This window comes from Besnoitia besnoiti, chromosome III (genome assembly GCF_002563875.1).
Source record: "Besnoitia besnoiti strain Bb-Ger1 chromosome III, whole genome shotgun sequence".
NCBI classification, from domain to species: domain Eukaryota; phylum Apicomplexa; class Conoidasida; order Eucoccidiorida; family Sarcocystidae; genus Besnoitia; species Besnoitia besnoiti.
Genome location: NC_042358.1, coordinates 2,568,867 through 2,591,039, shown reverse-complemented (window position 1 = coordinate 2,591,039; position 22,173 = coordinate 2,568,867). Strand labels below are relative to the sequence as shown.

Genomic DNA, 22,173 nt, shown 5'->3' with positions numbered 1-22,173 from the left:
CGTCCCGTCCCCTTCCTTCCCCACTTCGGGCTCCCAGGTCGACTCGACAGGTGCCGACCCATCCTCCTTGTGCCGCATCCACGGTCGCATCTTCTGCACATCCGGCTGCGCGCATTCGCTGCTCGCCTGTGGGCTCGTGCCCTGAGGAGGCCAGCTATTCCGAGGGGGGGTCCACAGTACCCTCCGCCGAGGGTCACTGTGAAACAGAGGCTGTAGCGCACAACATGAGAGCTGCCGCCGTAGCACGGTTTCCTGCCTTTCAACGGGTACGCGCGCCGGCGAGTCAACCCCAGCAGGAGTGCCGCCGGCAGCCGTCAGGAGGGCAGATGAGTTCGCAGGCTGGTTCACGGCGTGGGCGCCCTAAAACTGCAGCGGCTCAGCATCAGCCTGCGCCCCCGATCTGTCCTCGACTGCCTCATGGCGCCAAGTGCGACAGTGGCGCATCACCGCTGCTAAGCTTCACTAACGTAGGGAGGGAGTCTATTGACAGTGCCGCAGAAGAAACGAGAGCCCCCGACCGAGGCAACCATCGAACCCAATCCCGCCAGAAATGGTCTGCAGCGCTAGATTCCTCAGTGCTGTTGAAACTGCCTTCCTTACCGACTAGGCTACTCCCTCTGTCGCGGCCGCATCAGGCTCGTTCGGCGGCGTCTGCAAGCAACCAGGCAACCGGAGAAGAAGCTGCGGGGAGGCGGGACCTAGCGAATCTCCTCCGGGGCACTCAGGGCGCCGGAAACAACTCAGGAGCTGACTCCGTTAGCATAAGGGGCGGAGGACCCCCACCCGCGACACAGGCAGACGCTCTGGCGTGTTCCACAGCAACCACAGCCTCCACTCACTCACACATCCAGTCAGAAACGACATCAGAGAGACAGGAGAGGAACCATGCAGGGAGCGTCGAGAGGACTACAGACCTCAGAAAGGGGGAAGACGCTCGATCATCTGCCGAGACCGCCTCCTACACTAACGACGCTGCAGGAAGGGCGATACAAGAAGCTCGCGCTGCCGCTGCGATCGCAGTTGCGGCTGCCCGCGCCACAATCGAGGCGAGCAGTATGGTGAATTGGGGAACGTGGGGCTTGCTGCCGAGTCACGAACCACACCAGACGTCGCGTGCGCCAGCGGCACGTCTTCCAGTCTTTCTTCCGGCCTCAGCCCCGCAAGGCCTCCCCAGCGACGACTCCGCAGCCGGCTCTGCGCCGCCGCGCCAGATCGGCCCACCTGGGGAAGCGGAAACTCTCCAAAACTCCCAGGCACGCCAGGGTCAACCGCAGGAGCGCCGATATGGCAGACGAGGGAGGCGCATTCCGGCCAAAGGCAACACAAGTTGCCGAAGCTCAGGAAGCTGCTCATGCGCGGACGTGATAAGAGATCCTCTCCAGCAGGACTATGCGGCAAGCAGCCCTGTGGCGAGCCTCGACTGCAGAGTCCCTGTCCAGGCGCGAGACGAAGCTGTGCCTTTGCCGCAGACCTACACACGTTATCTCCAGCACGAAGAGGACTCCCGCAGAACTTGGAGCGCACTGCCGGAGCCCAGAGGCGTCGTAGAGGACAGTGACGAAGCGAAAGACAGCGCTACGTCCTCAACTCCACGTCGGTACTCAGCTGCCGCGTCGACCCTCTGCAAGGCCCTCGCTGTCGCACATGCGAGGGAGGGATGCGGGGGGCCGACGACCTCGACAGACGTCGGCGAGCTCACATGCGGAGGCGTCAACACGCTGCCGCGGCACGGTCCGGAGCACGGGGAGCCTTGCGAGGCTCTGAGTGGGCCCCGCACTGAAACTCGGGAACCAGACGCTGTGCCTGCACTGGAGCAGTGCCTCAGCGGCGCGGAGAGCGAGGAAAGAGTAAGACGCAGCTCTAAAGTCAAAAGGAGCGCCGACCGGGGGCAGGAGGCGACGCTTGTTCATCCAGGCGGACGAACAGTCTCTCGTATGCTTCCGGAGAGAATCCGCGAAGACTCAAAGCTCTGCCCTGAGGCGGCTCGCAGCTTGAGAGGAAGCACGTGTGCGTGGAGATCGAACTCGGGCGACGAAGCCCGACGGCTCAGCGCCTTGGGCTCCAGTGGACGCAGCCGATGCGCCTTGAGAGAGTCTCCTGTGGAAGCAGGTCTTTCGCGCGCCGTTCAATCGACGACTACACACGAGCCAACGGCTAAACAGGAACCACGCGCCGCTGCACGCTCGGCCGCTACAGAGTCTCTGCCGCGGTCAGCACTCGGGTTTCCAGACGCAGGCGACGCGGACGTCGCCCCGCTAGCCATGTTAGCTCGAGAGAACCGGAGAGCAAACTTCCTAGGCGCGGCTGGAGACAGCCAGGGAACGCCAGGGGGAACTGCCCGGGGCTCCAAGAACGCGGGCTATAGTTGCGGAGGCGGAGAGGAGAGACAGGAGGTGAACCAGCAGAGACAGAGTGCAAGGCTCACGCAGACGTGCGCGAATGCCAGCGGCAGCCGTGAATGCCCAGAAGACTGTGTGCGAGGACTTGTCGAGCGGAAGCGGGCTGTCGAAGATGAAAGCCCTTCAACACAAGGCGGGAGACTTGAGGAAAAGCCTGGGGAGCCCCAGGAAGAACGCGCGCCAGCTCGACTGTCGGAAGGAGAGAAGCAGGAGCTAGCAAGCAGCAAGACAGGCTTTGACTGGCTTTCGAAGGTGAGGAAACTGCCTACGCTTTTCCAACCGCGGACGGGGAGGGCGTGAACGACGAGGAGAATCATCAACCACTGGGAGATGCTTCGCCGTAACTGTGTCTGCCGGCAAAAGGGCCGTCAGCAGAAACGGGGGGACAGTCGCGCCCGAACTCTGTCCATACGCAACCTGAATATCGGTGTCCACGTTGCTCACACCGATGCGGACTAGGCAACATATGGAGCACAGAAAACTTGCTTCAGCCGGGGCCAGGATAGTCTGCTTGCGGAATTCACTTTGACGTTGTGTTTCACCATCGTGGCTGCAAGGACTCCTATTCCAGAGAGTCACCTGCCGCTGCAAATGAGCCTGGGTGATCCAGGCAGCACCCGATAGAGGGACGCGTTTAGGCTCAGGACCTGCTTCGACTTCATCATAGATTGGAAAAGAAAGACATATTCTCCAGTAAGGCTTGCCCCCCCTCTCCCCCCCCGCGTACCCCATCAATGGAGCACATGTGCTTGGTTTCGGTGCTACAGGCTTCAGTTTCCTTTTCGTTCTGCTGTGCACTTCACTACCGACATTTCAGCACGCAGGGGTGATGACACATGCGTCCACCGTCCTGAAGAGCCGCATCCCCCCCCAGCCCCCTTCACGGCGGCCCATGTTGCGCTCTGTCTCGGACTCCAGGCACCAGACGAGCGGCAGTGCCAGCTCTCCATGGCGAAGCGGATTGGCGACCTCGAGACGCAGCTGAAGAACGAAGTCTGCACTAAACTGAACTATCGCGACTGCTTCCGCCGCCAGCTGATGCTGCAGCAGGCGCTCCTTCGGCAGCAGCAGAAGCTGCTGCGTATAGAGAGGGAAAAGTTGGAGCTGCAGAGAGCAGACGCCCTGTTGTTGTCTAGCGGGCCGCCGGAGGGGTGTCCACTGCATGCAGTCGATTCGGGAACAAAAGAGCAGGGCGGCTCACGAGTCGTCGACAGGAGGGAACGTCAGAGCGTGGAGAGAAGCCGGCACCACGAAGCACGCGAAGCCGCGGCGCACCCCGCGATGTGCGTCGCGGGGATGCCCCCTGGCACCCCGACAGCCCATGCAGCAGCGCCGGCGCCATCGAGGACGGGCCTCGTCGAGTACCCTGGCGACTTGCTCCAGAGAGAGACTCCCAGCACCGCAGCGGACGACGGCGCCGCGGCATCGACGCCGGGGGTTCCCCGCCATGCTCTTGACAGACTCCGAGGATGCGCTCGCGACGAAGCAACGCGTCTGGCGTGCGCGCAGGCACTGCACGACGGCCTTGCCTTCTCATCCGCTGCGGCTGCAGCGGGGGAGCGGCCCAACAAGGAGGAGGCCGCGGGGCAGGATTTCGCACAGTTGCAGCCTTTCTGCGTTCCGCGTCTGCTGGATGAGACTCAGTCTGCCGCGCAACTCGTGCTTCTGGGTCTGCCTGTGTCCAGGGAAGATCCGTCTGCGGCGGCGGCGCCTGTGGGCGCTGGCGTCCTCCTTCTTGCTGTTCAGACGAGCAGAGCTCCAACTCCGACGGCGGATCGACTGCCGGGGGGGACGCGACCTGGCTGCTTCGGCAGTCAGCGTGCGCAAGCGACTTCCGCCTCGCCTTCCCCGAGGGAGACTGCAAGCCCCCCTGCTTCGTCGGTCTGTGGGGAGCCAGCGGCCACAAGAGACGCGAACGCTGCCAAAGGCAGGAGGAGGAAGCGTTCATGCCCCTCCAGCGCCCGCGTTCCCTCCGTGCTGGAAAGCAGACAGCCGCAAGGGAGCGCTGAGGTCAAGAGCCCGAGCCACTCGCCAGCGATGCCCCAAGGCGAGGGACTTCCTACGTGTGGGCGCCCTCGAATCTCCGGGCCCAGAAGTCCCCCCACGCAGAGCGAATTGCCAAGAATCTCGGCGCCTGAGCCGAAGTCTGCAGGAACGCCCAGCGTGACGGGGTCGACGGCCGCAGGCTGCCCCCCCTCGCTGGTCACGAGCCAAACACTCAGCGCCTCGGCACTGACCGAGGAGACCTTCCACAGTTCAGTCTTTCTCACGGACAGCGTAGACGTCGCAGTTTTTAACAGAGGCGACTTGCCTCACACGTCGCTGGCGGCTGCGTACCACCCTGAAGCTGCAGCCCGCGGTCCAGTCCCCTCAGGACCTTCCAGCAGCTGTGAGAGGCGACCGCGTGACAGGCGGCTGGAAAGGCTGGAGCCTGTCCCGCACCCTCCACGAGTTGGAAAAAGCGTTTCCAGTGCTAGCCGGAGGGCATGGAGTCCGCGACCCCTTCACGGCGGGTGCGGAGAAAGGGGGCGGGAAGACTCTCGCGCGAAACAGGGAGACCAAAGACCCGTTCATCGAATCCAACATATCTTTGAAGGTTTGACTGACCACTGCGGCCGCTGGAAATTGGAGAACGAGGTCTCTATCATTCGGGAACAGCTACGCCAGCTTGAGGAGGCAAGACAAAAACAGCAGAGACAATGGCGGCCTACCCATTCGGGTATCTTTAAATGCTCGAGGGAAGCGCCGAGATGGAAGGGCTCGCGTCCCTCGCCGCAGGTTGCGGCCGGTGTCGGCAGGCCTCCACACGCACAGGGGGGCCCGTGGACAGCGCAGCGCTGCAATCGTCTCTCTCCTCCCTCTCTGCATGATTCGCCTTCTCATCGTTCCTCGTTGCCAGAGGCCAGTGGCGCTTGCCTCGACTCCGCTTGCGTGTCTGCTTCAAATGTTTCAAATTCCCCAGCAAATGCCGAAGTCCACCAAAGCTCTGCCCTATCCTCGCTTTCCAGTCCGAGGATACCTGGGCGCATCTTCTGTAGAGACAGCCCACCCGGGAGCATGGAGTGGGTACCTTCAGGGGCCCCAGGGGCTCCAGCAGGAAACCCCGCTTGCTCGGAGGTTTCCTCATGCAAGCCTCGTGCCAGGAAGGCGTTCAGTCTCGCTGAGACGTGCAGTGAAAACGCTCAACTGTCACTTCGGCGGCCTCGCAGCTTGGATGACGCCAAGGTCGCGAGAAGCAGGCTCGAAGAAGCTGCGGGTGAGGGCTATCGCAAACGATTTCTCAGGCAGAAGCAGATGTGGGCGACGATCCAACGAAGCGACAGAGAGACAGGGGTTGCCTCAAAAGGCACTGCGGAGGTCTGGAGAGCTTCGAGTCTGCTTCCGTCGAGTCTGCAGCCCCCCCATCTCCGCCCCGGGGCAGCGCCCTGCAGAGGTGATGCCGCCGTTCTCGCACAGAACCCAGTGAGCCGAGAAGCTCCAGGCAGTCTGTACGGTAGCCCTAGCGCCTTTGGAGAAGGCACCACGGAGCCACTTCTTGTCGCCTGTAGTCTGAGAAAGGCTGAGAGCCTGGGTGCGACTCGCATCCAAGGAGGCGCGAAGCAGGAGCAGGAACAAAGAGACCGGACGGCATTGCAGCAGCTGCGCGAGAGAGCAGAGAGAGTGGTGAAGTCGCTGGACGCAAGTTCGTCCTCGACGTTTTCGCGGGCAGTAAACCAGGCTTGCGCCTCGCAACCACTAAGCGCCAAGCCCCCGCCGCGTGTAACTTGCGCGGGGCCCCCGAGGGCAGACAAGTGCGGCGGGTCGACGACGAGCGTGCCTGGGAAGGAGCGCAACGGCATTCGGGCTCCTGGGGGCCGCGCGGTAGTTGCGGCCGTGGCGCCAGACGCGGATGCGGCGAAGCGCAGAGCCCTCGCCTCTCCGCGAAGTGCCCTCCCAAGGCTATTCGCCCAGTCGACCAGCGAAACGGCTAGCCGCCCACGTGCGCCGTCATTACGGACTCCATCGCGGGGCCTGGACTGCCGCACGCGCGCCTCGGAACCAAGTATTGCCGAGGGCATACCGGCGAAAACAACCCGTGCAGCAACCGCACCCCCGGCAGAGAAAGCCTCCACCGAAAATCGCAGAGAGATTCGGCCTGGGCTGTATACCGCTGAAACCGAGCTCGAAAGCATCGCAAAGCCGCAGACGCTACCGCGGCTTATTTTTAGACAAGACGCACCTTGCCGTAACGATTGCTCAAAAAGTGCCTCTAGCCACCAACCTGGGAGCGTCAACGAAGCGCGCGTCCAAGGGGAAGCGACAGCCCTCGCGACACGGCAGCACGTCCCCCACCCCGGAGAAGAAAGCCCGTGCGGATCTGCTGGCAGCCTTCCGCGAAGTCATTTGAGAAAGACCCGAGTGACTGAGCCGAATGGGCAGCTGCAGGCAAAGACTCACGTAAACTTCGCTCCTTGCGAAAAGCCAGAGAAGACAGGACTGGTCTGGAGAGCTGGGGAAGCAAACAGAGGTCATTCCTGCCCTCCGACAGCAACGCAGAGAGGGCAGCATCTTCCAAAACGATCCACGGATGGGTTTTTCTCGATGCCCTCAGACGTGTTCGAAGGCGCAGCGGGCGGCGAACGGAAAACCTCCGAAAAGTCTCAAGACGCAGAACTTGACTTCGTGCCGCTTCAGCTCTCGCCGGTGTCGAAAGGGGACGGGGAGCCAGACAGGAGAACCCAGGCCTCCGTCGCGACCGTCGTGGGGAGGCCGCGCGCAGTCAATCCACTTAGAACGGACGGGCAGCGCGGTGGAGTCGCTGAGGCGACTTCTTTGGTCCATCTTCTTCAGCGGAAGATTCACGAGCAACAGCTGCTTCGTGACGCCCTGCGTGGAGAACTCGCAGATATCCTCCACAGGCAGCAGCACCAGGCAGAAAAGCGACTCGATCAGATCAAAAACGAGACGGCGCCGCTTAGGCATGGCAGGAATGGAGACCCAACAGGTGTGCACATTTGCACCCGCGGTGATGACGCTTCCGACCCCACGCAGACGACGACTGCTCCAGTGGCGTCGAGGCGGTCGCTTTCTTTGCCAACCGAGACAGCCAAACCGAGCTCGGTTTTCGGTCTTCATCGGACTCCGATGCTGCATGCGCCCTCTCTTCTCCGCGTGGGACCTTTCGAAAGATCCGCCTTGCCGAGAGCGCCTGCCCACACGCCCACAGAGACATATCCTCGCGTGTTAGAAGAATTTGAAAACCGATATCACTCAGCCCCACTAGAGGCATGTACCCCTTATTCTCAGCGAGATGTGGGAGGCGCGACGCGCGGAGAAATTTCCGCCAGAGAAGCACTGCAAGTTTCACCTAGTGGCGGACGCGAGCTTTGCGTGCCCGCGCGAGAGGTGCAGACAGAACCCGCAGTGGAAGACGCTGTTGTGCGGTCTGACAGCCGTTTACTTCTTGGCACGCAGCACGCCTCCAGCACGCTCAGCGGCCTCAAACACCACCACCACGCAGAGGAAACACAGAAATCAGAGGCGCCTTGGGCGATGCCGCCGCGCGCGCTTGCAGAGAGAGGCGAGTGCGTGGTCGCGAGGGACGCCGCCAGCCGAGACCTGCAGGTGCGCGAAGAGGCCTTGAGAGCCCTTTCCGCGCTGAAGGCGAGGCAGGGCGAGCTCCAGAGGCAGCTGCTGCGCACGGAGGACAGCGCGGCAGGCAGGGTGAGACCCCTGGTCTCCACTGCGCCCGCAGAGGTCCCTGAAGGGCGAGGCCCGTCCGAAGGGTTCATGCAGCCGCGTGCCGGGTTCGGCCCTCGCAGTCGTTAAACGCCTCCACAGCTCCCAAGCCAGCGCAGGATCCAGCCGCGACTTCCCTGCTTCGGTTTGTTGAAGGTGAGGCATCGGGAGTCTCCGCGCATCTGGATTCGAGGCCGAGGGTCTACGTGAGAGAGCTCAGGGTCCGCACTTTGTCGACGACCTTTCTACGAGGACTGAGGCGGGCATCCATCGTCCGCCTTCCACCTCGCTCAACGGGGATAGCAGCGCGGCACATCGGCAGTGTGACCACCCGATCCGCATGTCGACTTGACGTGTTCATTTCACATGCTTCGCGCGCTAGCGCGGCACGAATAATCAGGACGAAGCTGAAGGAGGTCGACCCTCGTCTGGCGTGCGTGCGAGCCCAAACGCCGCATGCAGGCAAACTGGAAGCAAGATACTGAGGGGTGTGCATCGGCAGAGGTCCTAGATCATACACGTCAGTGCATTTCGAAGACCCCTGGCGGCCTAGGGACGACCCAACTCCTGCTACCGGTATAGCGAAAACACACCTTGAAAACTGTGGCGCCCGACTGCTGGCTGAACGTCCTGGGCTCAAGGGCGAGTGAAGCACACGCGGGTAGAGCAGAGATGGAGACCAACGCTCGCGAAAGCTACAGTTCAGCACCCGGGAAGATCAAGCCCCGCTCTGTCGTCGGCCCCTCCACGGAGGGGATTTACTAGCCAACGCAAAGATGGAATGCGGGGGTATGCAACCAAAGCCGAGTGTCGGGAGGTTGCCAGGTGCAACATGCTAGTGAGTGTCCCGTAAATGAATCAAGGCACCCATCAAAAAGAGGGCGAAGCCGCCCCGTTGAGAGATGATACGGAGCTATTCTTCTATGCACCTTTTGCGAACTGTGGCGCTGGAAACCTGGGATATGTCTGCTGCGAAGTGCTGCTTTCTGGTAGACTCTGCGCGCGAATTGCGTCCACCGCAAAGCCGCAGCCCGAGCGCGTGACACCACCTGCTGCTTGACTGGCGTGCGCCTCTGCAGGTGGGACGGTGAAGTGTCTCTTTGGTTTGTGAAATAGTTTAACAGAGGAACTCCGCCGATCGCGTAGACTTAGCACGGCTCTTTCAATTGCCCACAGGCCACTCGTACCTCGCAGAAGACTCACGCAGGACCACACACGCGAAACGCGCCGAGGGCGCCTGCCAAAGGCAGCGACCGACAATCCCTGCAGTTACACCCCGCGTGGAGATACACTCGACAGCGCGCGGCAGGGCATCGGCTGCAAGCGTGCGGGCTCGTCCTCTCTTCCCAGGGGAACTTTGCAACGCAGAGAGGGTTTCGAGTCCACCCGCTCTCCAGCGAGAGGGCGTCGCCTTCCCCGAGCTCGCGGTGATCACGAAGACACGAATCAACACCTCCACCGCACACCCCACGTTTTCTGTGCCTCTTTTACACCACGTGGGTTACACAAACAAATCAAAGCAAACTCAGCAGACGCAGCACACACACACCTGCTGGCTGGAGAAATGACACACCTGATTCACGGCCTTCGGGCCAAGGTCAGAAATCACCAGCGTGAGCAGGCAGGGCGGAAGAAGGCCCCCGAGCCGCGTCCAGACTGCTTTGACGCACACGCGATTGCTCACGTAAGGCAACTCACAGAATCCTCTTCAGCCCTCTGGCGAGGGGCCTGCGGAAACCGAACAACCTGCATCCAAGAGCAGGGGAAAACCATGAGGCGCCGTGCCGGCAATCGCGCCGACTGACCAGCTTCCGAAGCCTTTTTGACAGCCGCAAACTCGCATTCTCCGCACGCGCAGTCCCCCGTCTGGTCTGCGGTGCTCAAATCGAGGCAGACACGGGAGGCAGACACGCTCGTCCTAGCTCGTCAGCCTCTGCAGGCGGTTTCCGCGTGTCTCTTCCTTGCGCTCGCCACTGCGGAGTGCAGCCTCGGAGCCCGAGAAGAAGTATACTTGCTCAAAAACGTAAGGTTTGTCTGGCGACGAAGTGCTGAACGGCGTGCGGCGCTCAAACAGACGGGTCCACTCCTTGTCGAATCGCTCCGCTGCGCGCGGCGACTTGTTCGCCTCGCTTCCAACGAACGCCGCAGTGTACAGCGAGATCATCCGCGACACCATGTCGTGCGGAATCTGCGCCACAGGGCAGTGCTCGAAAAGAGGCTTCTCCGGGTGGTGCTGGAAGCCGTAAAAAGGATATCTGTGCCGCGAAAGATACACAGACACACACAGACATCACGTCAAAAAAGCCGCTCACGCTCGGCTCTCCATTACGCAGGCGAACAGGCGACGCGGCCGCTGGGCGCCCGCTGTGGGATTTGTCGATCAGCAGCGGTCAAGAGTTAGCGGCATCTTGAGCAGGCTTCGATCGCGCCCCTCTTCCCGCTCGATGCGCCTACCCTTTGGCCTCCACGATGGCGACAATCTCGTCGCTTCCGTCTGGATTTGAGCCGTCTCCCACACGCGCGGTGGCGACCAGTTGGAAGTTCTTCGTCAGGTGCGGGTCGCTTTCGAACTCGACACGCGTCATCCGGCGGTGATGATGGAAGTATGACGACGGCTGTTCCTGGAGCAGTGCAGCGATCGCTTCGGCCCTCGTGACATTCTGCAGCGCGTCTCCACCTCCCTCAAATAGGTCTTCGGCTCCTTCCAGGCTTGGCGACACGCCAGTTGGTTCTTCTGTGACGAGGTGCAGATCGTCGTCCGCCGACCCCGCCGCACCCGCACCGTCCAGGTCGTCGATCTGCAGATCGTCAACCTCCTTCACGTCCGCTTCCCGCTCACGACTGAGGACGAAAAAGGGGCTACCTGTCGAGTTCGCGTCCTCCGTCTCGTGTCTGTGCGTCCGCGCTGTCTGGCTCTCCGGCGACGCGCCCGAATCCCGCAGGTCTTCGGCAGGCGATCGGCGTGGCTTCCCCCCTTCTTGAGAAGTCCGCGCGCGTCGCGGCACGGGTGCTGCGGACGGAGAGACGGCCGCAGAGAAGGAGACCGCAGCGACAGACCGTTTCCTTCCGTCAAGCAGAGGCTGCACCAAGGTTACGCGAGCCGACGCCATTCCCGTTCCGCCGTCGCCTCCGCTTCGCGTACCGGGCGGCACGCCTAGACTCGCCCCCCTCTGCAGGAGAAGCAGCCTGCGACCAGGCGCGGGCTCTTGAACCTCGAGCGCCTCCTGAGCAGATCCGCGGCCTGGTGTGTCGTCTAGCTCCCCCAGGTCGTTGCCAGCAGCAGCCGGCGCCTCGATGTCCCCCAGGAGCCCCGGAGACACATCTTCTTCTGCGGATCTCGCGTGCGGGAGAGCAGCGGAGGCGCCTGGCGGACTCGGCCGCGCGTCGCGATCGCCAGATAAGCGACCGTCAGACGAGGAGTCGAAGTCGCCCGCCTCGGAAGAAGAAAACCCCCGGCCGCCGAAGAAGCGAGCCTCTAAGGCGCCAGGAAGAAGCGTCAGGCGCCGACTGCGATCCAGGTTTCGGTAGTCGTCGGTAGTAAAGTAGTCGAAGCGGCCGCCACTGCCCCAGATGAGCATGGCCTCAAAGCCCAGGCAAATGCCGAAAACAGGAAAGTAGCGCCCCGAGTCGTTCGCCTGCAGGCGAGACACCGGGTGCGTGGGAGAGCAGCCGAGTGGTCACAGAGACGACGCAGCGCAGGGAAGGTAAAGGAGCGCGCCACGCCTGCGACGACCGCCAGCGCGTGTAACGACACACTCCCATCAGGAGAACAATGTAGGGAGTCGACCAGCCGTTCCCAGGCGTTACGACGACAGCGCCGCTCGTGTGCGTGCGCAGCCGGCCGCGACGTTTTACAGGACGAGCACTCTCACAACGCGATGCCCAGAGTACCTGTTTGTCCCGATAATCTTTGGTATATTAATGCATGGCGTTCACCTGGATTTATACCCACATAATTTTCCTCTTAACTATGCGGACTGCGTGACAGTGCGCAGGAGCGCCGCAAGGCTGCGCGATCGCGACGTACCTCTTTTGCCCAGTCGAGAAAGAGACGGGCTGCTCGGTAGTAAGCTGCGCTCGGTTCGTTGATGGCAGCCTCTCCTCCAGGAAGAATAAGACCGTCGAGTGCTTCAAACAGTTCCCGGTACTCCGCATCCGACGCGAACGCAGGCACGGGCACAGCCTGAAGTACAAACGCCGTTAAGACGGGAATACGACGCCGACCATAGGGCCGCAGACAGAGCCGCTTGTTATATTCATACAGCGACTAGCAAGCAGGCGAGAGAGCCCATCTCTACGCCCTAACGCATATACACGCGGACCCGCGAACGTGGAACTGCGCATTCTCAAGGAAACGCGCCCTCGATTATCTGTTTCATCTCAAGGCATACAAATAAGACAGTTAAAAGAATCATGCACAAACACGTAGTTATATATAGATATATATCCCGCCGACTCAACTCACTTTGCTTCCACTAGCTCCGATGAACTTGACGTAGGAGGCGCTGACATACGAAGGGCCGCCGTCCTCAGGCAGCAGCTCTTCGTCGCGTAACAAATGCCGATACGTGCCCTTAACGAAAGGCAAAACAGGCCCTTGAGCGAGGACTGCAGAGAGGATCCCAAGAGCCAGAAAGAAACCCCGCGCTGACGCTTAGACGAAGATCGCCAGATGAAACTGGAAATATCTCCTCTGCGATCACGCGACCGCTTCCTTGCGAACCCCAGGGATGCATCGGTATAGAAGCAGGCACGCCTAAGCACCTCAAACACGATGCACTGTCGCACACAGTGAACAAGCCGCACATTCACACCGCGCTAACTACCCCTGTCCACCTGCTATATATATATATATATATATATATATATATATATATATATATATATATATATATATATGTTTACACGCGCATCTTCGCGAATAGGGTATCTAGCCGATAGGGAGCGCGCGCCTGTTCTGATTAACAAGCCCCACCTCCGATCAGAGCTGCTCTGCGGCGGGTGGTCGTCGGAAGCACCGGTTCTTTGGTCTGCTGCGCGATGCATGCCGCCGCATCTGGAGCCTTTGCACAGAGTTGCTCCGCGCGTTCCACAGACACTCCCTTCCCCCGCTTGAACTCAGCCTTGTGAGGCTGTCGACGGTCGGGATGCTGATCGCTGGAGATAAGCCCATTGAACTCGCGCTCGAATTCCTTGTCTGGGCTCTCTGTAGGGTGTGCCGCGGCCGTGTGCACGGACACCCGCGTGGCGGCTTTTCCTCCGACTGCTACGACCGGGACACGATCGAATACGCATGTGCTGAGAATTAAGGCGGCTACAGAAAGCTGGAGCAGCGAAGCGAGCCTTCTCGGCGCCCACGCGCGAGAGCATCGCAGAAAATGGCCGCCACGACGCTGACTGCCGGCGCGGCACGTGTCCAAGAGGCCCCCCTCACCGGCAAGGTAGGACGCCTTCCCGAAAGATCCGCCTGAGCGAGGCATTTCGAAGGAGGGGAGGAAAGACGAGAGATGCCTGCCCCTAGACGAAACACATCGCGTCACAGCTGAGCACTCAACCTGAAAACCTTCCCGACCAGCTCCCACCGGCTCCCGCACACTGACGAGGAAGGTCGACTGCTGCAGAGGCCGCGCGTGAGAGCGCTGATTTAGCTACCCACAGACTGAGGATAAAACGCGCGAAACGACAGGGAACGCATGTAACTCGCGTGCTCGTGATAGAGCAAACCGAGGGAACACAGGGGATCGACTTCGGGGGGGGCAGGGAGAGGTCCTCTGCAGCAGGCGTGAGACTCGCACACGACGCAAACCTGGCGCAGATGGCAAGAAAACTCTGCGTCCAGACACTGCAGCGATTGACGCTCCGCCCAAAAAGGGAGCAAACTGTGCCTTCGACGAAAGGTCTTGAAGAAAACTCGGCGAGCGGAAAAGGGAAAAAACCACGAGGCTGTCGATAGCCGTCCAGACCGCCGGACGGGAGAAAAGGCGGCTAGCTACCGCGAATTTCGCGCCTTTCGTGCTTTTCGTGTGCAATGCAAGAAGCATCGAGGAAACTCTTCCTCGTGAAACGAATCGACAGGCTCTACGCAGCAGGCAGGACTGTGCTGCAGTCTCTTTCGAACCAAGACTGCGAACCACCAAAAGTTGAGGTCGCCAGAGCGCTTGCAAGTCACATCCGGGACCTCGAAATTCCGCGCACGCTGCGGAATTTCCGACGCGAGACACGCGCGCATGACAACACGAAATATGATCTATTGTCCTCAGCAAACGCCAAACCACTAGACTATTTGAACTCTAGCCGTGAGAAACGGCTACTAGACATTTAGCGGACTCGCCGGTTCCACGCTGCTGCACACTATCTTGTGAACTACTCCGGCGGAGAAATCCGCGAAAAAAACCTCGGCCCTTCCTTGCACTGCCGCGGGTCTTTGCCGCGAACTGGAGGAGCGTCCCTGGAGAATCGCGTAAAATGCTTCGAGATTCCACGCTGTATCGAAATTAAAGCTCATATCGTTGCATTCTTCTTCCTTCTATAGAATACAGCTACACACTTGCGACATCTCGCCAGACACCGGGAAATTGTGGCGGGCATGCGAGGTTCGGCACGTAATCTTTCCTCCATCTCGGGCTGTCACTCTCCGTTTCTCTTTCATTTATTGGCCGTTCTCATCTTCGGTCGTGACAGGGAGGCACTCCAGCACTTGTCGATATCGTTTCCTGATTCGGTTCTATTTTATGTTGCGGAGCCTCTTCGTAGAGAGACTTTTCGCCACGCGGCCGTCGATGTTGACATTTCTACGCTGGTATTGCCGAGAACTTCAGCTGATGTAGGCTTGCTGAACCGCTGCTTTCAAGCTTCCTGTTCAGAATAGTCTTTGCCAATGCTCACTCTCTTCCTGCTTCTCGCCCTTTCTCCCGCACCGGCGTTCTCTAGCCGCCTTGCGGAGGTACCTTTGAGGTCGTAGCAGTTCTTTTTGTTCTTCGCTCGCCCTCTGCGGCTGTCACCGCGGCTTCACCCGGCGGCGCTCTCCAGGGCCCACACACCCGCACGCGTCGCCGATGAGAGCCTGAAGCGTCACCTTTCTGGCTACGGGTCACACAAACGTCTCAGCTCCTCTCTGAGGAGACACAAGGAGAGCTCCACTTTCCCCCCGGATATGTTGTGGGATCTCAGTTGCCTCTTGGGGTGTCTGCATCATGAGTCAGAAAGAGGGATCGGCTCCGCGTGGTCCTCCCTCATGCGACGATTCGGGCGAGCCTCTTCCCGCAGGGTGCCTCAGCAAGGAGCGCGCGCCCCTTTGTTCGAATATGTCTGGAGCTGAACAGCGAGGAAGGGGGAGGGCAGCCTCTCCTCTCTCTGAGTCCGGCTGTCTCAGGTCGCCGTGTTCCATCATTTCCGCTCCGCAGTCTGCCTCCGATCCCTCCGCTCTTGCCTCTCCCGCCTCTACCGCTCTCTCCTCCTGCTCTGCGTTGCCCGCTCAGCCTCTCCCGTTTGAGGCCGAAGCTGCACGCGCTCTGCTGCGGCGAGGCACAGAGGAGGGAGGGTCTTTCTGGAGCTCCGGCGCCGTTCGCTGGTCGGCGACGTGCGCGCGGAACGGGGAGACTGGAGGGAGCGCGAAGAAACGCAGAAGCGCTCAGATGACGGAGGACTCGTCGCCATCTTCTAACGGAGAGGACGCACTCTCGCTGAAGTGCGTCAACCACCTGGTGCTTCTTCGGCGCGTGTACGGACGCGGAACTTACGGGAAGGTCACTGCGGCACTCGATCTCGCCGACAACCTCCGCCCGCTTGCAGTAAAGGTCAGTCCCGCCCGGCGCGGTGCCTCGGAGGCAGGCGAAACCCGCATGCAGAGACTCACGGAGACGGCCACAAGACAGCCTCTTTGAAGGCTTTCAGTGTTTTGTGTGACCAGAACAAAGAGGCGCGCATAGACCTTGAGAGTCGTCGTGCGCCTGCCAGTTCGGTGGGGCCGTGCGTTGAATTCACACGAGGGACAGACAGAGCATCGATCACACTGCTGACTTGAGTACCACCGAATGCATTTATGCGCCTCTCCATGATACTTAGACAACTGTGTGTCGTGGTTTTCGCGGCCATAACACATCCCAGTTCTGGATGGACAAAATACGCGGGCGACGAGGGGCGGACGAAAAAAGGTCTTCGATCGCTAGTCTAGCTCTCTTTCTCGGTAGTCCTCCGCGGAGCGGCGTCGCGCCGAAGGAGGAGGGTTTTGACGGCGGCGGGCGCCCACTAACTGGTCACGCTTGTGAAAGGGTCTGCTGTGTATATCCATGTGCATCCTGTCTGCATCATGTGTGCGCGTTTCTCATCTATCGCCTTGCTCGAGCCATTGATCCTTGTTTCTGCCGCCGTCGTCTGCCCTTTGCTGCGTCTTGCAGACCTACTTTCCCGAGGCTCTGCGGCGCTCGCGCACCGCGGCGTTCGGTCCAAACGGGCCTCGCTTCCTCACCGAATGGGATAAGGTACGAGTCTGCGAACTGTCTCCTTTCGGTTCTCCCCCTGCTTCAGGCGTTGTGTGTTTGGCCAGGCGAAGATGCGCGGCAGCGGGCGGCGTTTCTGATCTTTGGAACGAGTTGCCTCTTCGCTCCCTCCCCAAGCGTTCTCGGTAGCGATCTCCGGCCGTGAAGTGCTGCGAGGCGCCGCCTTGGCGATCCATGGATACGCCTCTGCGTAGCGCCGCTCAGGGAGATGCTGTCGGGTGCCGTGACGCATGCAAGTCTGCAGCTGATCCACGCCGTGGCAGGCGAGGCGAATTCACTCTCTCTTGTAGTTGCTTCGCCAGAAGAGATACCGGTCTTCATACCTGTCCGGCTTCACGCTACCGGCACGCGAGGGCGATCGTCCGCCAGTCTGGCGGCGCCGTCTGCGTCAGCTGCCTCAGTTTTCGAGGCCCGCGCGCAATGGCGTCGCTGAGCTCCTGCTCTGACCCTGCCTTTCCCTTTCTTTTCGGTTTTCCCTTCATTATGCAGGTTCGAGCCGAGCTGCTCGTCCAGTCCTCGCTGCGCCACCGCCACATCTGCCCACTGTACGGCGTCGTCGACGACACAGAGCGCGGGGAATTTCGTCTTCTGCTTCAGTTCCTTCCGCATGCTTTGATGACGTGGAGCGAGACAGCTCAGGCGTTTCACGTCGTTTCGCCGGGAGATGCAACCACCCGTCACGCGCGGGCGCTAGCCAAAGAAACTGCGGAGAGAGAGATCACGGTGTATACGGAGGATGCCGCGCGAGAGGTCTTCGCCCAGGTCGGTTAGAGCCCTGAGGGCACCGTCTCAGGGGGCACGCTGGCAGGGAGAGCAGCGGCCTTGGCCTTGCCCTCGCGCACCGTGGGCGCCTGAAGGGCGATAGAGGTTATATTGGCCCGGTTCACGGGGCGCTCAGTTGGCGTCTTCTGTACCTAACCACATGCTTTTCCGCATTCAGCTGACATCATAACTCCAAGCCTGGCGAATCTGCACCGGCACTTGACGCAAGGGAGCTGACGCAGGACCACCAGGGGGGCGGGCAGCAGGAGGGTGGCATGGGGCTAGAAGGGATTCGGGAAACAAGCGGTGGCACACGAAGGGCTCAAAGCGCACATCTGTGCTTGTTTGCATAATTCGCAGTCGACACCTGCCTGTGTAAGTGTGTGCTGCTCCATGAACGCGGCGCGTGGGTGTCGACTTCGCTCCGGAATTCTCCTCGCCTGTTTTCCTAGGCAACTTCTCTCTTCGGTGATGAAGGCCTTGTCTCGTTGTAGGTGTTCACTGCCCCATTGACTTCTGGGTGTCTGTTCGCGCAGCTGCTCGACGCAGTCGACTATCTCCATTCGCTGGGTGTTGTGCATAAGGACATCAAACCTCAGAACATCCTTGCCGTCTCGCCTCCGCCGTCAGGTCAGTCTCGCGCGGCAGTCGTTTTATCGATCACCGCATTCTCACTCTCGTGAGCCGTCTTCACTCACCAGCGTTCGCGCCTGGTATCCAGCTTTGCCGTCCAGCGAATGCCAGCCGTCGTCTCGACGGCCCTTTCAGAGTGTGAGGCTCCCTGAAGTTAGTTTCAAAGCGAGTGCCCGTATGTGCGGTTTCGTCTGCGCGACCGGGGGCCTTCCCCTTTTGGCGTTTGTTCAGCTTGCGTATGGCGACCCTCTGTCCCTTTCGGCTGCGCTTCCGTTCCCGTCATGGCGTCAGATGGCTTTGCACCATTCTAATGCATTGCGACGGTACCCGTGTTTCTATTCGTAGTCTTATGAAGTTCCGCCGACAGGCGTGCCTCGACTGCGTCCACTGGCTCGCGCTGGAGGGCGTCCATTCTATCTGTTCAGCAGATCTTCGATCGATGCCTGCGTGCGCCCCACCTGTCTGGATGCACTCGTCGTCTTGTGCGGCCTCCTGCTCTCTTCAGAGTGGCTAGTCTCTCTTTCGCTCCCTCCTGGCGCGCCGGCGTCTGGCCGGCCGCAGAGCGCCGGGCTCGTGGGGGTCCCGGGGCCTGGCGGAGATCGTGAAGAGGACGACGGTCTCCTCCGCTCCTCTTCGTTTGCCAGCGACGACGAGGAGCTGGACGATGAAGACTTTTTTGAGGACGACGAGCAATCGGCTGTTGCGTTTTCGCCGGCCTTCGCCGCGGCTGCGGACGCTGCAGCCGGGCGACTCGCTCCGTATGAAGCGTATGCTTCCCAGACCGCTCGACGCCGGCTCTCGTGCTGCTCTGCAACCTCCGGAGGGGGATGCCATAGCCACGAAGAAGAGGCGTGCTCTCTCCAGCAGTCCTCTCCTGGCAATTCCACGTCTGCGGCTGCCTCCACACTCTCTCCTCGCTGCTGTAGTTCCTCCCCGTCCTCTGCCTGCTTGTCGCGGCTTGTTGCTGCCGCGCCCTCGTCCTCCTCTGTCTGCGATGGAGGAGCCGTGCCCCCCGAGTCTTCTTTGTCTTCCTCGTCGCCCACGCGTCCGCGGAAGCGCCGCAGTGGCAGCGCGTGTGACGAGCGCGCTTGTTCCCTCCTCTCTCAGGGGAGGGATATTTTCAAAAGAACTGTGGGAAGCTGCGACACCACATGCTCACTTGCGGCTGCTGTCTTCCTCGGCGAGGAGGCTGCACTTCTGCGTACTCGCGGACAAGCGAAAAGCATCCCGGTCGAGCCTGTGCGCGATGACGCGTCGGCGAACACCGGTCCGCAGACGCAGACAGCTTCCTCTCCTTCCCTTGGTGGCAAGGAACACCTTCAAGATGGAGGAAAGCCGCTCGCAACCGGTGAGGCAGGCACGGACCCGTCCAGCGAAAGCGTGTGGCGTGCCGCTGAGCGTGGACAAAGCGCCGCGATGTTCGCCGACCTCTCTGATTACCGAGACTTCCTCAGTTGGAACGGCACAGTTGACTTGGAAGCAGAACGGACGAAGTGTGTGTGGAAGCTCGTGGACTTCAATAGCGCTACAGTCGCTACCGGAGAGCGGGTCTCCATCTGGGACTCAGGTGAGTTCGGTGGCTGTGCTCCAAGCTGTGGAGGACAGAAGGGGAGAAGCCGCACGAACGGAGGAGCAGCGAGTGTGGAGAAACGGCGTTCCATCGTCTGACAACACGTATCCGCTACACGGATAGCTCCAACAAAAACATGGCTGAAAGGTATACCAGTTAGGATGAAGAGTCCATTACCAAATGCATTTCAGAGTCGCGCATGTCACCAGGGGAACGATGCGTAGGATAGACCCGCAAGACAAGGATCGCAATTGGAGATGCAGCGGCTGATTCTCTCTGGTATAGTCGGCTCAGCGGAAGTGCAAGCAAGTGACTCAGGAGAAGGCAGCAGAATCGGCTCTTCTGCCGCAGCTCAGAGTCGGGTCGCAGCCGCATCTGCACGAGTGGATCTCTTTGTGAGGGGCTGTGGTCATCTTTTCTTCGTCCCGTTGATTTTGCTTTTTAAGCTCCCCCTTGGTACGGGAGAGAGAGAACCAGATCTGTCTCCACTAGCACCGAGGCACGGATTTCCCTGCGTAGGTTTCGGTGGGCGGGAGATTCTCCTCCGTTCCCGAACTTGCTGCTCCCCCACTGCGCTGTGTCTTTCATGCGCCCAGAAGGCACGCGGTTGTTCACCCCCCCTGAGTGCCTCGGGGTCGCGCAGGACGGAGGCTGCGATGGTCGCAGTCGAGATCTCTGGAGCCTCGGAGTGTGCCTGTATTGTCTTCTCCTCGGGCGCCCTCCTTTCTACGCGTAAGCTGCATGCCCTCTCCCGGGAAATGAGGCGGCAGCATCGTACTCTCCATACACGTGGCGAGACGCACACTCACAAACGCGGGGACTCCAGGCAGTGTACTGAGATTCGTCAGAGGCGCGTTTTTCTTGCTTCAAGGCAGACTCATGTATGCGGGAGCTGCCGTCCAACCTGTCCTGTCAGTGCGCCTGCTAGTCGTTTACGTATGTCACTGCTGGTTCGCGGCCTTCAGAGGAGGAGACACCGGACTGGCGCTAGTGGCAGCGATAATGTCCGAGGATATCGTCTTCCCTGAGTACAGACACGTCAGCGAAGATGTGAAGGATCTCTTGCGGTGAGTTTCAGCTTTTACAACACGAGGCACTGAGGGGTCCATCTCCGTTTTTTCTTGTCTGCGCCTATGGATGAATCGGTGTGTCGAACGTTGCCTCTTCGCCTGTAGGTCGTGCAACTAAGTCTATTTCAAATATTTATTTAGCCAGTCGTTTTGCATGCGTACTATGTGGCTGCACTCGAAATCTGAGATGAAAGTGTAGCCGAGGCAGGCTTAAATCGATGTGGTCTGACGTGCGTGTGAAGACTGAAAAGCACCTTTTTGCACGTCCGCGAGTGGCGACGTCCGAGCGCGCTAGCCTACAAACGCACTTCTGTTTGGCTGCCTATGCACACGCAGTGCTCCACTGCTGCATGCGTCTGTATGCCACCATACACCCTTCCTCTTTCTGCTTCTCAGTTTATATATATGTACCTTGTGGCTTCGCTGCCGACAAGCGGTATGCCTAATCGTACAGAATAACTCCTTGGGTGGACTTGCCGGTTTCCACTAATTTCACATTCTGGACAATCTACGTTGCAAGTTTCGTGTGTCGATGCACATAACGGCTCCTTTTCTTCTCTCATGTTATTCGTAGGGGCCTTCTCTCCAAGGATCCGCGCACGCGTCTGACCTCCGAACAAGCTCGCGCACATCCGTGGATGATGATGAGTCGATGAACCTCGCATCGAGAGTGTCGTCTTCGCATCTGTGTGCCCGTCTTGGTGGATGTGCCTCGTTACATCACAGGCGTTGCTTCAGAAGCGGAAAGGATGCAACATGTGTTTTTGGTCTCTTGCCTGTGATCTACCTCTGCACCGCTCCTCGTCAGGGATCGTGGGATGAGGTTGAAAATCTTGTTTTTGAGTTGGGGACGGGCTGCCGCAGCCGCGCGAACCGCCTCCACAATACGACGCTAGCAAGTATGCAGCTTTGCGGACCTTCCGCACTCGTTAATTTGAATATTTCCAGAGAGCTATCTTTTGTGATGTGTTTTGGCTGATTTGTGCTGAAACTCCTCCGCTGCCGAGCATGCGTAGTCAAAGCTGTCTTCGCCTGTGGGTGGCGGGGGTGAGACGCTTTGCGTTGTGGAATAAAGCGCATCACATGCATGGATCGGGCGTGAAACGAGCCAGCCCGGATTTCTGAGGCTGTGGCGCCTCTGTGCCGTGGGTCCCATGTTCCAGACACTATGGAAAAGAGAGAGGCGGAGACAAGCGCGGCAAGCAAAAGCATACGCAGGCGCACGAGACGCCCAAGCCTCTCGCGCTCTGCTCGACTTCATTTGCGTCAAACAAGAAGCATCTTCTCTACTCAGACCTCATAGCACCTAAAGCGCATTCCGGGTGCGACGGAGTCTTTTCCTGTTGTCGCCTGATATCCTTCTCATAGCTCAGACATCTCGCGGCAGTGCGGGTTCTCTCCACTAGCTTTTGACTTCGCCACACGGATTACTACAGCTCCTCATCGCTACCCAGGCAGCCACGCACCCGTTTCACTGCGCTCCGAGCTCGAAGCACAATGACGGGAGTTGCTTCGTCTCGAAG

At 60.1% G+C, this 22,173-nt stretch overlaps 3 protein-coding genes across 3 annotated transcripts; 2 read left to right on the top strand and 1 right to left on the bottom strand.

Annotated features, from left to right (window-relative positions):
* Positions 1-224: 224 nt before the first annotated feature.
* Positions 225-8,207, top strand: BESB_046560 (uncharacterized protein; the record flags this gene model as incomplete). The annotated part of the gene is made up of 3 exons (XM_029363107.1): positions 225-2,651; positions 3,174-4,788; positions 5,362-8,207. 3 exons carry the CDS (start codon positions 225-227, stop codon positions 8,205-8,207), a joined length of 6,888 nt encoding a protein of 2,295 aa, XP_029220473.1.
* Positions 8,208-10,035: 1,828 nt separating this feature from the next.
* Positions 10,036-13,597, bottom strand: BESB_046550 (gamma-glutamyl hydrolase; the record flags this gene model as incomplete). Its single annotated transcript, XM_029363106.1, has 5 exons — positions 10,036-10,372; positions 10,572-11,752; positions 12,145-12,300; positions 12,583-12,725; positions 13,093-13,597. 5 exons carry the CDS (start codon positions 13,595-13,597, stop codon positions 10,036-10,038), a joined length of 2,322 nt encoding a protein of 773 aa, XP_029220472.1.
* Positions 13,598-15,310: 1,713 nt separating this feature from the next.
* BESB_046540 (atypical MEK-related kinase (incomplete catalytic triad)) lies at positions 15,311-21,306 on the top strand (the record flags this gene model as incomplete). The annotated part of the gene is made up of 8 exons (XM_029363105.1): positions 15,311-15,913; positions 16,514-16,597; positions 17,105-17,377; positions 17,914-18,007; positions 18,516-19,577; positions 20,177-20,312; positions 20,546-20,647; positions 21,225-21,306. 8 exons carry the CDS (start codon positions 15,311-15,313, stop codon positions 21,304-21,306), a joined length of 2,436 nt encoding a protein of 811 aa, XP_029220471.1.
* Positions 21,307-22,173: the final 867 nt, after the last annotated feature.